The following is a 15,706-nucleotide window of genomic DNA, read 5'->3' on the forward strand; positions in this document are numbered from 1 at the left end:
TCTGACAGGAACCCGTGTTGCTCCTGCTGATGCAGAAGTTATTCAGTAACTCCCATGTGGGCTGAGAGGTGAGTATAAGTCACTTAAAACGGGACTCACGGGAAGATGGAGAGGGAGGGTTGGTATTTGTATTCTGACAGTTTTTTCAGGTCACTTGTGTTAAGGTTGGTCAGGCAGAAATGAACAAGCAGGGCAAAATGAAAATACTTAAGAGCTAACTGCTATCCACACAAGTGTATTTTAAAAATGGTTTTATTGAATATTAATCAATTACAAGTACAGTGAGCTAGACATTAAGCCAAAGCACAATTGCAGGTTAAATATAATCACAAAGATGTCTTAAATAGAAACCCGCCAGGCAGGCAAGTTACGTTCCTTGATGCCTTCCTTTGGAAAGAAGTGGAGGGGGAGGGAAAAAGGACTTTTATTTCAGGTGACAAGGTGATGATGACCAGAGGAGTTTAACATGCTGTAGGTGATTTTCCATGACCAAATCTGTAGGAATGCCAGATTTAGAAAACCAAACAATGAAAAAACCCAGCATGCTCAGTTACATTTGAATTTCAAATAACGAATGCTTTTATTGTAAATAAATGCCAAATATTGCATGAAACATTCTTAAGCTAAATTGTTTCTCTGAAATTCAAACTTAACTGGGCATCTTGTACTTTATCTGACAATCCTACAAATAGATAAACGCAAAAAAGAGAGGAGAGGGGGTTGGAACCCCTGCCACTGGTGGGTCACACAGAGACTAAAAATAAAAACGCCAATAAGGAACCAAAGAGTCACTACACTGGTTACTTACACAGACTAACATCACAATGAGAAAATACAATTACTACTCTGGTGCTGTTGCCGGGCAACACTCCACATTTCCTCAAAGCTGGTTTTGTCAATGTTTTGAGAAACCTTGATAAAAGTACCTTTTTAGTTCGTAGGTATCAAAGACAAATATTACTACTACAAAGATAAGATGAGCTTGAAACCATGGGAGCAGAAGCAGGTGTTATATGCACATGAAGAGTGTAAATGTTTGGTGTCATGGAGACAATGTTTACACAGTCAAGGTCATCTTCTAGGTCTGGGCTATTGGCCTCAAAGATCTGTGTTCTTTCCTAACTTTGACTGCGCTTTCTAGCCTTTCATCCTGAACTTTGGGAGGGGTGCACGGGTGTGTGAGGGACATCCCACTACCAGGGTTCAACTGCATTTCTCTGCAAACACTCTGACTCAACACAAGGGCTTTCAGGGCTGCCTGCAGAAATGGGTCGACTGATAAAAAAAATAACAGAACAATCTGAATTCTAGAACGTGAGAGAAACCTCTTTGAAAGGATGGGTGGTAGGGCAGGTGCGAAGACGTGACGTGTAAAGCAAAAAAGAATGTGAAAGAAGGAAAAGCAGAAATGCAATCTACGGTGCGAATGTTATTTCAGAGGAGGCAGAACTCTCTGGCAATGTATACAACTGGTCATACTATAACCGTATTTGGCCATACAAAGTATATAAAATCTTTAGCTTCCTCTAGGTTTTCACTTTAGTATAACCATAGTTTACATTTTAAAACAATTAAAAAACAGCTTGCGTATCACTCATATTCTACAACGTATCACAGTGGTTGTTGTATCCCCACATACACAATTGAATAGGCTTTGAAATCTTTCCAGCACTTCTCCAAACCAGGAATCTGGTAGCTGAGGAATTTCCGATATGGAGAAATTGAAATGGATTAATTTTAATCAGCTCCATTGCATGTAAGGGAATATTACTTATGAAATATACCATCATAAAATAAGATGAACAGGTATGAAACACATGGAGGCATGGCCGACTCACTGACACACCTTTCAAACACTAAGAAATGGGACTACAATGTTTTATTTATTAAAATATAAAAGGTTAAAAAGTTTCTGCCATAGTTAAGGCTTTCTAGAGGAGAAAAATTTAATCGTCTCTTAATAGCAGAATGCACACGTTGCTGACGAAGCCTCATGTTTTAGAGTAGTATTTTTTGAATGCATTTCCTTTTCATATGCTAGATGTGTACAATAGCTCAAACATCACTTTCACAATTACTTTCTTTTCACTTCTCTGTCACTGATCTGACACTAAACAAATTTAACTTTACTCTTTAAATAAATTTCTGACATGAAATCCTAATGTCAGTTGTGAATACCTGCCAAATTAGTAAGGTCTATAGCTTTATGTGAGATAATTAGTACAGCAGAAAACACAGTAAGAAGGCTATTTGTCACAGATGTCACACAAATGGGATTCGGACACAATGGGGGAAAGGTGCTTGAAAACACACACCACTTCTGTTTGCAAGGCCATTTACAGGAATCCAGATAGTGCACGTTTAAAAAGGCGGGGGTGGGGACAGTGCTCAATAACCCTTCGTGCGATTGGGAGAGACAACGAAACGGAGAAAACCTAGACAACGTATTGCATTCTAATGTTCTCCAGCATAAATCAAATTTTTATTTTATTTTTTGTAAAACGGATACAATAATAGAACGTTAACCTACATTACTTTACTTGCTTGCCATATTCGGGCATTTCTCTGTATATTTCAATGCACTTTGCTATTTTGAGAGCAAAGGGAAATCCGTCTAGCCACTAAATCAAGCTCAAAGGAGTATAAGGATGCTATTTCATGAAAACATCCTCATGTTGATTCTACTTATGCTGCTTGAAAAGCTAGAAATTCCAAACTCCAAGAAGGAAAAGGAAAGCAAGAATCCTGGTTGCACTGCTGTTATTTTGCATAGAATCAAAACTCTGGGTTCCATGCTGTCATTTGTTAACAAAGCGGCAGAATGTTCTGAGCAAAGCGCATGAGGCCCAATACCCATTCCCGGTTGTGATGCAAAAACTAAGAGGTATCTGCTCTCCTTTTTTTAAGACCGAAGATGCGGGAGGAGAAAATAAATGGAGTCAAAGGTCATTGCTGGAGCTCATTTTAATTCCAGACCTGTAATTTAGGGAACAGGGAAGGAGGTCAAATACAGGGAAGGAGGTCAAATACAAGGAGAAAATTTCAGGACCAGGGCACTTAATTTATGCCTGAGTCAAGTATCCAGTTGGCCAACAGCAGGTAAACTGGCACCATCAGGTCTGCAGAAGCCCTTTAGTTTTGGAACTTGGGTAAAGCTGGTGGAGACATTCAGATTCTTTCTTCCATGTGGTTAGGGAAACAGAGGGGCCATTTTGGGGTAGGCCTAATTGGATGATCCTAACTTGCTAGTATTTCTATATAGTACGTAGACAAAAAATAAAAGACTTCGGCCTAATTTAATGCCATGCTTTTATATTGGAAAGGGTTCTTCATACAGCCACAGATGAAAATCCCAAATGTAATCAACTTGCTAACTTTTGAGTGCACTCATGATGACCTTTGGTTTTCAAGTTCTGAAAAAAATGTATTTGGCTCCTGTGATATATCCATTAACCCACTCTCTTAAGCAGATGAGTAATATATGCACACTCTTTCAAGAACGACTATATATTTGAATCATTATAAGACAAGAAGCACCGCAAATGTCTTCCTTACACAGTACCTTCACTTGGCACACAGAACATGAGACATAGAACACTGGCAGTTTAAATATTGAACCACAGTTTAACTTCTCAAGTGTAAGGACCAAGATGAAAACTGGCGCATCCATTAATCTAGTTAGTATGATGGAAACAACATACAACCACAGTTAGGGAGTGGTTTATCTTTTTAATGAAGCTATAAAGCTTTCCATATCTATATCATATTAACTCTTTTACTTAACTAAAAATCACAGCTGTATTTACCATTTTAAACTACGTCTGGGGGAAGGTAAGTAATACACACTTGACAGCTACTGAAAACTACACAGATGGCAATTTCTTCAACCCTTTGTTAGAGCAAAAGAGAAGTAAAGAGCGGGAAAAACTCCCTCTTAATGAATATCAACTCTCAAAGCCTCATATGGAATTCCAGTGCTATTAAACAAGTAGCCAAGACACACACACCCAGCTTGGGTCACTGAAACCTCAAAAGAAGCAACAACTGAGGCGAATTCTTGATTTAATTTTGAGCACCCATGCAAGATTCAGCTACAAAAATTCAAACTAGTCTGGATGCCTAGTTCCAGCACTGGGTTGAAGCCAAAATGAAAGCAAAATGTGTGTATTTTAAGAGTCTATGTCTAGAAGTTTTGCATGTAACCGTTTTACTTTGCTTCAGGAGATTAAAGGAGGTCACAGCTTAATCACCTTGCATTAAACCCATCGTCTTCAGGGCTTTCAACTGCAACGGCAAGTTTGTGTCACACTGTCTTTCCTGTTCCTCCTCATGTTTGTATTTCTTTTGCTTCAAAGCAGAGTAGATGCACAGCATATCAAGTAAATAAATTAGTGCACTCAATTCATATTCAGTTAAGGTGAAAAGGGCAAGTGTAAGAACTATTTAAGGGATACTTTTTTTTTTTTATAAATGTCAATGGCACTTGGTAAATGTTGATGAAAATAAACAGTAATTTCACAAAGAAAATTGTATGGTATTTCTTTCTCACCTTCACTTAAAAAAATAACGGAAAGGGCTTTGGTTTCCATTTTTGTTCTCCTTGTCTAAATACACTAAGAAGTTTGAAGAAATGGTTCAAAAATTTAATGCAAGGATCTTTATGAACTATTTGAAGCAAGCCACTCAAAATAAACCCCAAATCTGGCGTAAACAAAAAAGTCCTTGCATTTGTGTGTTATCTATCCACTATCCGGGTCTGAATCCCAGCTTTCTCAACTAGAGAGACAATAAAGTGGTATTTTTGTGACTCCAATGAAGCACAGTAATTTCACTGACTTTTGAAATAAGGCAGCTAATTTGGAGGGGGTAACAATCCCAACAGTACAGACTAAGGGAAGGGAAGCATTTACTTTTTGGAGGCATCCCCTGGGTCCACTGGGGCTGCAATGATACAGAACCACACGCTCTTCATCCTCCTTAATGCAGCTCCTCCTTCACAGTCTCCCCAGTTTTTTCACCTTGGAACTCAAGCCTGTGTCAGCCTGCATCTCCAGTACTGTCCCGAAGACCTCTGTGGCAGGCTTGTATTGGAAAGAGCGAGTGGCCTTCACCGGCTTTGACTTCTCTGAATGCAGGAGTTCCTAAGTCAGGTTGGTGTTTGTGCCCTTCCCTTGTAAGTAGGCTGATTCTACTAAAACTTGATGTTTTTTCCTTTTCATCTCCATTTATGTTAATGAGATGTGCAGCTACAGAGCAAAATAAAAAAAATTTTTACAGTGGAAACTGAATCTTGCTGAGCCAGAAGCTCGGGTTGCATTGCTCATGATTTTGTCAGCGTGACTTTGTGCAAAATATCCTCAAGAAGGCTCTGGCTCATTTTCAAAGTAACCAAAAAACACCACAAAAACCAAAAAACAAACAAACAATAGCCAATGATGCATGTCTGGCAAATCAAAAACAAGCCTGTCGCCTGTCATGTGTATATTTGTTATATACACGTGTCATGCATAACAAAACAAATGTAGTGTGTGAATCGTGAACAGCTGAAAAAGCATTGGTTATGTTTTCTTATTTCCCATTTCCAAGTCTAGATTGCAGTGATCTTGTTTTAGAAATGGATAATTGCAATGAAAATGAGCCTGAGATATGTTAAAAGGCCGCCCCTGTAAACATTTCCTCAAAGGGAACAGTAGCAGTTGAGTATGTATCAGTTACTCATACTATTCATCACTATAGCAATGCTTTATAAAAGACAAACAGCTTATTTCTAGGCTGTCAGGGACTTCTAGAATATTGATGTTGTTGTTAGAAACAATCCTCTGTAATCCAGTCCCAGGCTGAAATCTGATCCGGCCTTCACCAGCAGGCATTCACTAGGTCTTCTGCTCTGCGGCTGTTGCAGTCTGGGAAGGGGCCTCTGGCTTCATGATCTGGTAAGTGATGAGATACTCTGGGTATGCCTAGGAAGGACAAGAAGAAAAACAATCACCCTTCTAGTAGGCACAATATTAAAGCCTTACTGAATGTGCAAGCCTCAAAGGCTGTTAATCGTGACCAATATTCCACACAGACTCAGTAACAGGCGCCTGAACAATTTGGAGGTTCACCTACTTAACTGCATATAAATGTGTATAAAAACCCTACAATCTAGAAAACTGAATGTTACTTCTACTTTGAATACTGTAAATTAAACTCCATTCATCCCTTATTAGAGAGCCATGTGGCATAAGTAGGGAAACTGAGGCCCAAGGCAGCACTAATATCTTTCTTTTTCACCTCACAGAGCATTAGTTCACACAGTGTGTGTTCAATAAAAGCTTGCTAAATGAAAGAAAAATTTTGCCAAATCAAATCCAAATTAATCACAGAAGATGATGTAACCCACTGAGCTAGAAGGAATACAGGTAAGATGTACTGAGTCACCAATAACCTAGAAACAACAGTTTGGGAACAATTTTTAAAAACTGACTACTCAAAGGCATCATTTACAGGACAGATAAGGGCTCCAGTTTAGACTGGCCTCCTTCATATTCTCGTTCTCTTTTTTCTTGCAATCAGTAAAACACAAGGCTGTGTCTGGAATGGGAAGAGCACTTCTTGGTGGGAGCAGGAAAAAGGAGGCTGATCAGAGGAAGCTGCTGAAAACCTCAATCAGAAATCGCAATGAAGGCAGCAATTTGGAAGGAAAGGTAGGACACCCCTTAGTGACCAGACTACATAGGAATTCTTCAGCCCTAACTATAACATGATGATGAAACTAGACTCAGTAGTTCAGAGTGGTCTGTGACTAAAAAAAAACTTGGGTGAGCAAAGTGTTTTGGGGACCAAAAATAGTTTGTTCAATGCTGACCAACAAATTGCTTGCATATAGATACAGGATAAGATAAAAGGAATGAAGGACAAGTAAAAACTGAACTTTAATATTTAAAATGTAGAAATAAACATGTGATAGATTTACTGAATAATTCATAGCTATACCCCTTGACTTGGGAGACAGAAACATATAGCAGAAACATACAGCTGTGCCTCAGCTCTCCTCATCTGTACCTATTAAGATATAATATTAGGATTATATCCTAACATTTAAAATTAAATATTTTATATTTAATAATATTAGGATTTTTGTGAGATAATATTTAATATTAATGTTAGGCCGGGCGCGATGGCTCACGCCTGTAATCCCAGCACTTTGGGAGGCTGAGGTGGGTGGATCACGAGGTCAGGAGATCGAGACTATCCTGGCTAACACAGTGAAACCCCGTCTCTACTAAAAATATAAAAAATTAGCCGGCGCGGTGGCGGGTGTCTGTAGTCCCAGCTACTCCGGAGACTGAGGCAGGAGAATGGTGTGAAGCCGGGAGGCGGAGCTTGCAGTGAGCCGAGATTGCGCCACTGCACTCCAGCCTGGGCGACAGAGCGAGCGAGACTCTGTCTCAAAACAAACAAAAAAATTAATGTTAATGTTAATATTAGAATTTTTGTGAAATATTTAATATTAATGTTAATATTTAATAGGATGTGAGATAAATTTAATATTAGTGTTAACATTTAGTAATATTAGGATTTTTGTGAGAACTAAATGCAAAAGTCTTAGAAGAGGTCTGACATAGTAAGGATCTATTATTGTTATTCTTTTTATTAGTATTATTCATTAGAGAGTACTCCCTCCTAAAAGGTCTCAGCAAGGACTTTAAAAAGAACAAAAAATATTAATATGTTAAGTTCTGTCTATATATATATATAAGGAATCTTTCATAATATTATTTTCCATAATTCCAGTCTGCTCTGATTTTAGTTAAAAACAGCAACAGTTTCTATTTTAGTACATTTGGTGGGAAGAAACCAAGATTGAGAATCTTTCCTGACTTTCCAATCTGAAGTCTCAGTAACCAGTTTGTACTTTTATTTCTGTGAGAATATTATAGTTTCTCACAAAAGAAACTATTTGCAGTTTTTTCTTTTCTTTTTTTTGAGACAAGTCTCGCTCTGTCGCCCCGGCTGGAGTGAGTGGCGCGATCTCGGCTCACTGCAACCTCCGCCTCCCGGGTTCCCGCCATTCTCCTGCCTCAGCCTCCCGAGTAGCTGGGACTACAGGCGCCCGCCACCTCGCCCGGCTAACTTTTTTTTTTGTATTTTTAGTAGAGACGGGGTTTCATCGTGTTAGCCAGGATAGAACTCTGGTGTGAGATGTGGACCCTGCTGTGAAGGAACTTACCATGCAGACAGACAAAAACAGGAGAAAGGTAAAAAGAACACAGGCTGGCAAATGCTGAGTGTCAAAAATGAGTGGACACCCACTCCTTTCTTTTGTCCCAGTAAAGTTAAATCCCTATAATACTTTCTATGACCCATTATTTTACTTGCGGAGAAGTTGTTGAAGCAAAGGAGTCAACAGTGCCAGTGTCTGCATTTAGGTAGCTCATGATTTACAGAGATCCCTGACACACATCCATTTTAGTCAGGCAGATTCTAAGATTCTAATGGCATGAATTGCTTAGAGGTCCTTATCTAAGTGCTCCTGGTTCCTAATGATTAGGCTACCCAATTGTTTCTGTGTGCCCTTTAAGACACTAATTAATCACATCACAGTCCAGAGGATTAAAGGCAAGGGAATTACTAAACTGCACAACTAGAAGGGCCTAAGATGGACCAAAACCCATCATTTTCTGTCAAGTCACTTTAAATCCACGCTGGTTATACAAGCATTGTGTGTGTGTGTGTATGTGTGTATATGTGTGTGTGTGTGTGTGTGTGGATGTGTGTGTGTATGTGGATGTGTGTGTGTGTGTGTGTATGTGGATGTGTGTGTGTGTGTGTGTGTGTGGATGTGTGTATGTGTGTGTGTGTGTCTGTGTCTGTGGATGTGGGTGTGTGTGTGTATGTGTGTGTGGATGTGTGTGTGTGTGGATGTGGATGTGTGGGTGTGTGTGTGTGTGTGTGTGTGTATGTGTTTAATACAAAACCACTTTTGCTAACTCATTTTCTGAAATTTCTTCTTAATCCAAATCCCTAACACGAAAATGTAAATTCAAATGCTCTCAGTTTATGTCTCATAGAGGTGAGGAAGGGACTGTCATGCTCTCTTGAATGATTCTGTGTGTTTGGAAACCATTTTAGAAATCATTCTCTTCTATAGTCTTTTCTTCTCTGGTCAGGTAATTCTGCCTTGTTCACATCAGTTCAGTAAAGTAGGTGAAATCTCTGGAGCAGAGAACACCTCCCCTTCATGTCCAATGTGAAGTTTAAAGTACAACATATACAAACACCACTGACATCTTCAGTCCAATCATATGTTATAATCAGAGCCTTTTTTCTTTCCAAGTACAGTTCAGTTAACCTTCAATGTATCTTTTCAATCTTCAAGAAAGAAACAACCTCGCCAATAACAAATGCTACTACTCAAATCAATCCTCAATCAAAACACATCAACCATTTGTGTGTTTTTGAAAGTGTGAAACGTTAAGAGTGAAAGATGATTTAGCGTGTGACTAAGGAGAATGAAATAAAAGTTAGCAAAGGAAAACTTCCCTATAAAATCAGCAAAAACTGCTCATGAGAACGTATTTAGTAGACACTGGAGTTAACATGACCCATGTGTACAAGTATACCTGAATACGGAAGCGCAATTATCCTCTCCGGAAATAAAATAAAGGCTGAGTGCATTTCATTATTCAAGCTTTTTTTCTTTCAAATAAGTTTTGTACTAATCACTCTAAAATTACTTCATGAGAGACTCTGACTAAATTATCAAGTCAAATTTTACCTGGGAGATGGTTAATCAGTAAATTTCAGAAAAGTAAACTTATACTTATCTTCTAAGTATTCCCTATTATTTCTTTGTACCCAACTATGAAAGAAATATTTACTACTGCAGATAACTTATATTTAAAATACATGGTAAAGAGAACTGAAACCACTCATTAATGCCCAGCGATAACCACCTTATGTTGTGGGTGAATCAGAGACAACTTATAGTATATTTAAAATATATGGTAAAGAGAACTGAAACCACTCATTAATGCCCAGCGATAACCACCTTATGTTGTGGGTGAATCAGAGACAACTTATAGTATATTTAAAATACATGGTAAAGAGAACTGAAACCACTCATTAATGCCCAGCGATAACCACCTTATGTTGTGGGTGAATCAGAGACAACTTATAGTATATTTAAAATATATGGTAAAGAGAACTGAAACCACTCATTAATGCCCAGCGATAACCACCTTATGTTGTGGGTGAATCAGAGACAACTTATAGTATATTTAAAATATATGGTAAAGAGAACTGAAACCACTCATTAATGCCCAGCGATAACCACCTTATGTTGTGGGTGAATCAGAGACAACTTATAGTATATTTAAAATACATGGTAAAGAGAACTGAAACCACTCATTAATGCCCAGCGATAACCACCTTATGTTGTGGGTGAATCAGAGACAACTTATAGTATATTTAAAATACATGGTAAAGAGAACTGAAACCACTCATTAATGCCCAGCGATAACCACCTTATGTTGTGGGTGAATCAGAGACAACTTATAGTATATTTAAAATACATGGTAAAGAGAACTGAAACCACTCATTAATGCCCAGCGATAACCACCTTATGTTGTGGGTGAATCAGAGACAACTTATAGTATATTTAAAATACATGGTAAAGAGAACTGAAACCACTCATTAATGCCCAGCGATAACCACCTTATGTTGTGGGTGAATCAGAGACAACTTATAGTATATTTAAAATATATGGTAAAGAGAACTGAAACCACTCATTAATGCCCAGTGATAACCACCTTACGTTGTGGGTGAATCAGAGACAACTTATAGTATATTTAAAATATATGGTAAAGAGAACTGAAACCACTCATTATGACCCAGTGATAACCATATTCTTATGTTGTGGGTGAATAAATCACTCATTAATACCTGGTGATAACCATATTCTTATATTGTGGGTGAATCTATGTTTGGTATATATTATGTAAACGTTAAAAAATACCAGACATATGAATATATTAAAATTTAACAATTCTACTTTTGCTGAATATTTAGGTTGTTTAAATTTTTTATTATGATAATCAAGACAGTGACGACTATCCATATATTCATGTGTATAGCGTGTGTGTGACTATCACTAATTATTCCAATACAAATTTCTAGAAGTATAATTACTGAATAAAAGTAAAAAAAAGCATCTTCTCTAGAAGTCTAAGGTTTATGATTTAAACAGAAAAACATGACAAATTTATTCCTTCCTTTTTAAAAACTTTTTATTTGGAAACAGCTGCCAACTTACAAGTAAGTTGCAAAAATTAAAATGGTACCAAAAACAGCAGCTACATAACCTTACCCAGATCTACCTTTGGGAAGGTTTTATTTATCTCATTTATCATTTGCACCTTCCCTATCTCTGTACACTAGATACACCCACACCCACACACACATACTCCTGCACACACACACACAAACACACATGCATGTTCCCTGAAACTTTTACAAGTTACATACATCATCATAGTCCTTTATCCCTAAATATGCCAGTATATATTTTCTAAGCATAGAGATATTGCCTTACCTAAGTACAGAATCAACCTTGTAAGTTTACATTGATATAATCCTTTTATTTAATATCCATATTCCAATTCTGTCAGTTGATCTAATAATGTACTTTCTCTTCCAATATTGGCTGCAGTCTGGGGGCAGAAAGATAACTTCGTTTTCATGTCTCTGGGGCCTCATGTAATCTGGGAAGTTAGCACAGCCTTTGTCTGTCTTTTAACACTTTTGAAGAATACAATCTTTCCACATTAAAAAAAGTAAAACATTCATCATTTTGATTAGACTTACATCACGTATTTTTGGCTGGAATGCTGCAGAGATGTCGTGCCTTTAGAGTATCCACCTAGAGAGACAATATAAGCCTATCTGTCCCTCACTGGTGATGTTGATTTTGATTATCTGGTCAAGGCATTGTCCCCTTTCTCCAATATATAATAATGACTACTCCCCCCGCCCCCTTTGAAAGTAAGTTTGTAGTAGGAAAATCATGCAAATATTCTTCTCCTTAGTGGAATATCCCCATATTTAGCATCCATTAATAATTCTTGCCTAGTCTAATAATGGGTACCTGATGACTCCCATGTCATCCCTCCCTCTCTCCCTCTCTCTCCCTCCCTCCCCCATCCCTCTGCCTATCCCTTCTACCCACCCCCTCTTTCTCCCTCCATCCCTCTCTCACTCCCTCTTTCCCTCCCTTTCTCTCCCTCTGCCTCCCTGTACCTCTTTCTCCCCCCTCTTGCTCTCCCTCCCTCCCTCTGCCTCCCTACACCTCTCTTTCCCTCACTCCATGCTCCTCACTCATTCCCTCGTCCCTCTCTCCCACCCTCTCTGTTCTCCCCATCTCCCTTCCTTCCATCTCTCCCTACATTCCTCCCTCTCTCACTCCCACCCTTCCTCTTTCTCCCTCCCTTCCTTCCGCTCTCTCTCCCCCTCTTCCTTCCCCTCCCTCCCTTCCTCTCTTTTTCCCTTCGTCCCTCTCTCCCCTTCCATTCCTTCCTCTCTCCCCATCCTGTTCTTTCTCTCCCTCCCTCCCTGTCTGTCCCTCCCTCCCTTCCTTCCTCTCCCTCCTTTCCTTCCTTCTTTCCCTCCTTCCTTCCTCTCTCTCTCCCACTCTCATCCTTCCTTCCTTTCTCTAGCCCTCCCTCCCTTCCTCCCTATTTCTTCCTTCTCCTTTCTCCCTCCATTCCTCCCTCTCTGTCCCTCCCTCCCTCCCTCCCTCTCTCCCTTTTCTCTCTCCCTCCCCATTCCCTCCCTTCTCTCTCTTCCTACTTTCCTCTCTCTCCCTACCTTCCTTTTTCTCTCTCCTTCCTCCATTCCTTCTTCTCTTTCTCCCTCCATTCCTCCCTTTCTCTGTCCCTCCCTCCCCTTCTCTTTCCATCTTCCTCTCTCTCTCTCCCTTCCTTCTCTTTCCTTCCTCTCTCAATCCCTTCCTCCCTTTCTCCCTCCATTCCTCTCTTTATCTGTTCCTCCCTCCTTCCCTCTCTCCCTCACTTCCTTTCCCTCTCCGTCTTCCTTTCTCTCCCATCCTTCCTTCCTCTCTCCCCCCTCCTTTCTGTCTCTCTCCCTGCCTCCCTTCCTCTCCCTCTTTTTATTCGTCTCTCTCCCTCCCTTCCTTTCCCTCCGTTTATTCGTCTCTCTCCCTGTCTTCGTTCCTCTCTCCCTCCTTCCGTCTCTCTCCCTCCCTGTCTCTCCCTCCCTCCCTTCCTTTCTTTCATATGTCTTTTGCTCTCTCCCTCCCTTCCTGCCTCTCTCCCTCCCCACCTTTTCTCTCCCTCCTTTCCTTCCTCTCTCCCTCCCTTTGTTTCTCACTTCCTTACTCTCTCCTTCTCTTCCCCCTCCCTCATTCCTTTCCTCTCTCTCCTCCCTTCCTCCCTCCCTTCCTCTCTCTCCCTCATTTCCTCCCTCTTTCACTCCCTCCCTCCTCCCTCTGTTCCTTCCCTTCCTCCCTCTCCTCCCTTCCGCCCTCCCTGTCCTTCCTCTCTCTTCTTCCCTTCTACCTCCCTCCCTTCCTCCCTCCATTCCTTCCTCTCTCCCTCCCTGCCTCCCACCCTCTCTCTCTCCCTATCTCTCTCTCACTACCTTCCTGTCACCCTCCCTCTTCCTCTCCCCTTCCTTACTCTCTTCCTCCCTCTTTTTCTCTCCCTGCCTTCCATTCTCCCTCACTTCCTCTCCCTCCCTTCCGCTCTCCCTCAGTCCCTCCCTCCTTCCTCTCCATTCCTTCTGCTCTCTCCCTCCCTCCCTCCTTTCTTCTCTCTCTCTAGCCCTCCCTCCTTTCCTTCCTCTCTCCCTCCCTTTCTACCTCCGTTTCTCCCTTTCTCTGTCCCTCCTTCCCTCTTCTCCCTTCCTCCCGCTCTCCCTCGCTCTCTCCCTTTTTCTCTCTCCCTCCCTCCTTCCCTTCCCCTCTCTAGTTCTCTCCCTCCCTTCCTCTCTCCCCCCTTCATTCCCCCTTCTCCCTTCCTTCCTCTCCCTTCTACTTCCCTTCTCCTCTCTCTTCCTACCTACGTTTTTTTCTCTCTCCTTCCAATCCTTCGTCTCTCGCACTCTAGCCCTCCCTTCCTTCCTTTCCCCCTCCCTCCTTTCTTTCCTCTCTCTCTTCTTCTCTCCCTCCTTTCCTCTCTTGCTCCCTCCATTCCTTCCTCTCTCGCTTTCTCCCTTCCTTCCTCTCTCACTGTTTCTCCCTCCCTTCATCCCTCTCTTTCCCTCCCTCTCTGTCCCTCCCTTCCTTCTTTCCCTCCCTTCCTTCTTTCCTCTCTCCCTTTCTCCCTTCCTTCCTCTCTCCCCTTCTTTCCCTCCCTTTATCTGTCTCTTTCCCTCCCTTCCTTCCTCTCTCCCTTCCTTCATCTCTCATCTCGTTCCCTCCCTTCATCTTGTTCCCTCCCTTCATCTCTCTCCCTCCTTCCCTTCCTCTCTCTCTCCCTCCCTTCCTTCTGCTCGCACTTGCTCTCCCTCCCTCCGTCTCCCTTCATCCCTTCCCTGTTCCCTCCCTTCTCTCTTCCTCCCTACCTTCCTTTTTCTCTTTCTCCCTCCATTCCTTCCTTCATTCCTCCCTTTCTCTGTCCCTCCCTCCCCTTCTCTTTCCCTCCGTCTTCCTCTCTCCCTCTCTACCTTCTTCTCTCTCTTCCTTCCTCTCTCAATCCCTTCCTCCCTTTCTCCCTCCCTTCCTCCTTTCTCCCTCCATTCCTCCCTTCTCCCTCCATTCCTCCCTCCTTCCCTCTCTCCCTGTCTTCCTCTCTCCCATCCTTCCTTCCCCTCTCCCTCCTTCCTTTCTTGTCTCTCTCCCTGCCTCCCTTCCTCTCCCTCCCTTTATTCGTCTCTCTTTCCCTGCCTTCCTTCCTCTCTCCCTCCCTCTTTCCCTCCCTTCCTTATTCTTGCTCCCTCCCTTCCTTCCTCACACTCTCTCTCCCTCCCTTCCTTTCTGTCTCTTGCTTGCTCCATCCCTTCCTTCCTCTTTCTCCCTTCCTCTACCTCCCTTTCTTTCTCATTCCCTCCCTCCCTCCCTTCTTCGTCTCTCCCTTCCTCTCTCCCTTTCTTTCATGTCTTTTGCTCTCCCCCTCCCTTCCTGCCTCTCTCCCTCCCTTTCTATCTCCTTCCTCCCCACCCTTTCTCTCCCTCCTTTCCTTCCTCTCTCCCTCCCTCCCTTTGTTTCTCACTTCCTTACTCTCTCTCTCCTTCTCTTCCCCCTTCCTCTCATTCCTTCCCTCCCTTCCTCCTCCCTCCCTTCCTCCTCCCTCCCTTCATCCCTCTTTCTATCCCACCCTCCCTCTCTCTTCCTCCCTCCCTCTCCGTTTCCTCCCTCCCATCCTTCCTCTCTCCCTCTCTTCCTTCCCTTCTTCTATCTCTCCCTCCCTCTCCCTCCCTTCCTCCTCCTCTTCCTTCCTTCTCTCCTCCCTCCCTCTCTCCCTCCTCTCACTCCCTCCCTCCTCCCTCTCTCTTCCTCCCTACTTTCTCCCTCTCTGCCTCCCTCCCTGGCTCTCTACCTTCCTCTCTCTGTCACCCTCTCTCTCTTCCTCTCCTCTTCCTTCCTCTCTTCCTCCCTCTTTCTCTCTCCCTGCCTTCCATTCTCCCTCACTTCCTCTCCCTCCCTTTCTTCCTCTCCCTCCCTCCCTCTTCCCTTCCTTCCTCTCTCCATTCCTTCTGCTCTCCC

At 41.9% G+C, this 15,706-nt stretch overlaps 1 protein-coding gene across 1 annotated transcript in view; it reads right to left on the reverse strand.

Annotated features, from left to right (window-relative positions):
• Positions 1-1,864: 1,864 nt before the first annotated feature.
• TNKS (tankyrase) overlaps positions 1,865-15,706 on the reverse strand; it is a 222,642-nt gene continuing 208,800 nt past the window's right edge. The window contains exon 27 of the mRNA XM_010353450.2: positions 1,865-5,960. Within this exon, the coding sequence (XP_010351752.1) occupies positions 5,874-5,960 (87 nt within the window). The 3' untranslated portion in view covers positions 1,865-5,873. The remainder of the gene's footprint in view (positions 5,961-15,706) is intronic.

This window comes from Rhinopithecus roxellana, chromosome 9 (genome assembly GCF_007565055.1).
Source record: "Rhinopithecus roxellana isolate Shanxi Qingling chromosome 9, ASM756505v1, whole genome shotgun sequence".
NCBI lineage: Eukaryota > Metazoa > Chordata > Mammalia > Primates > Cercopithecidae > Rhinopithecus > Rhinopithecus roxellana.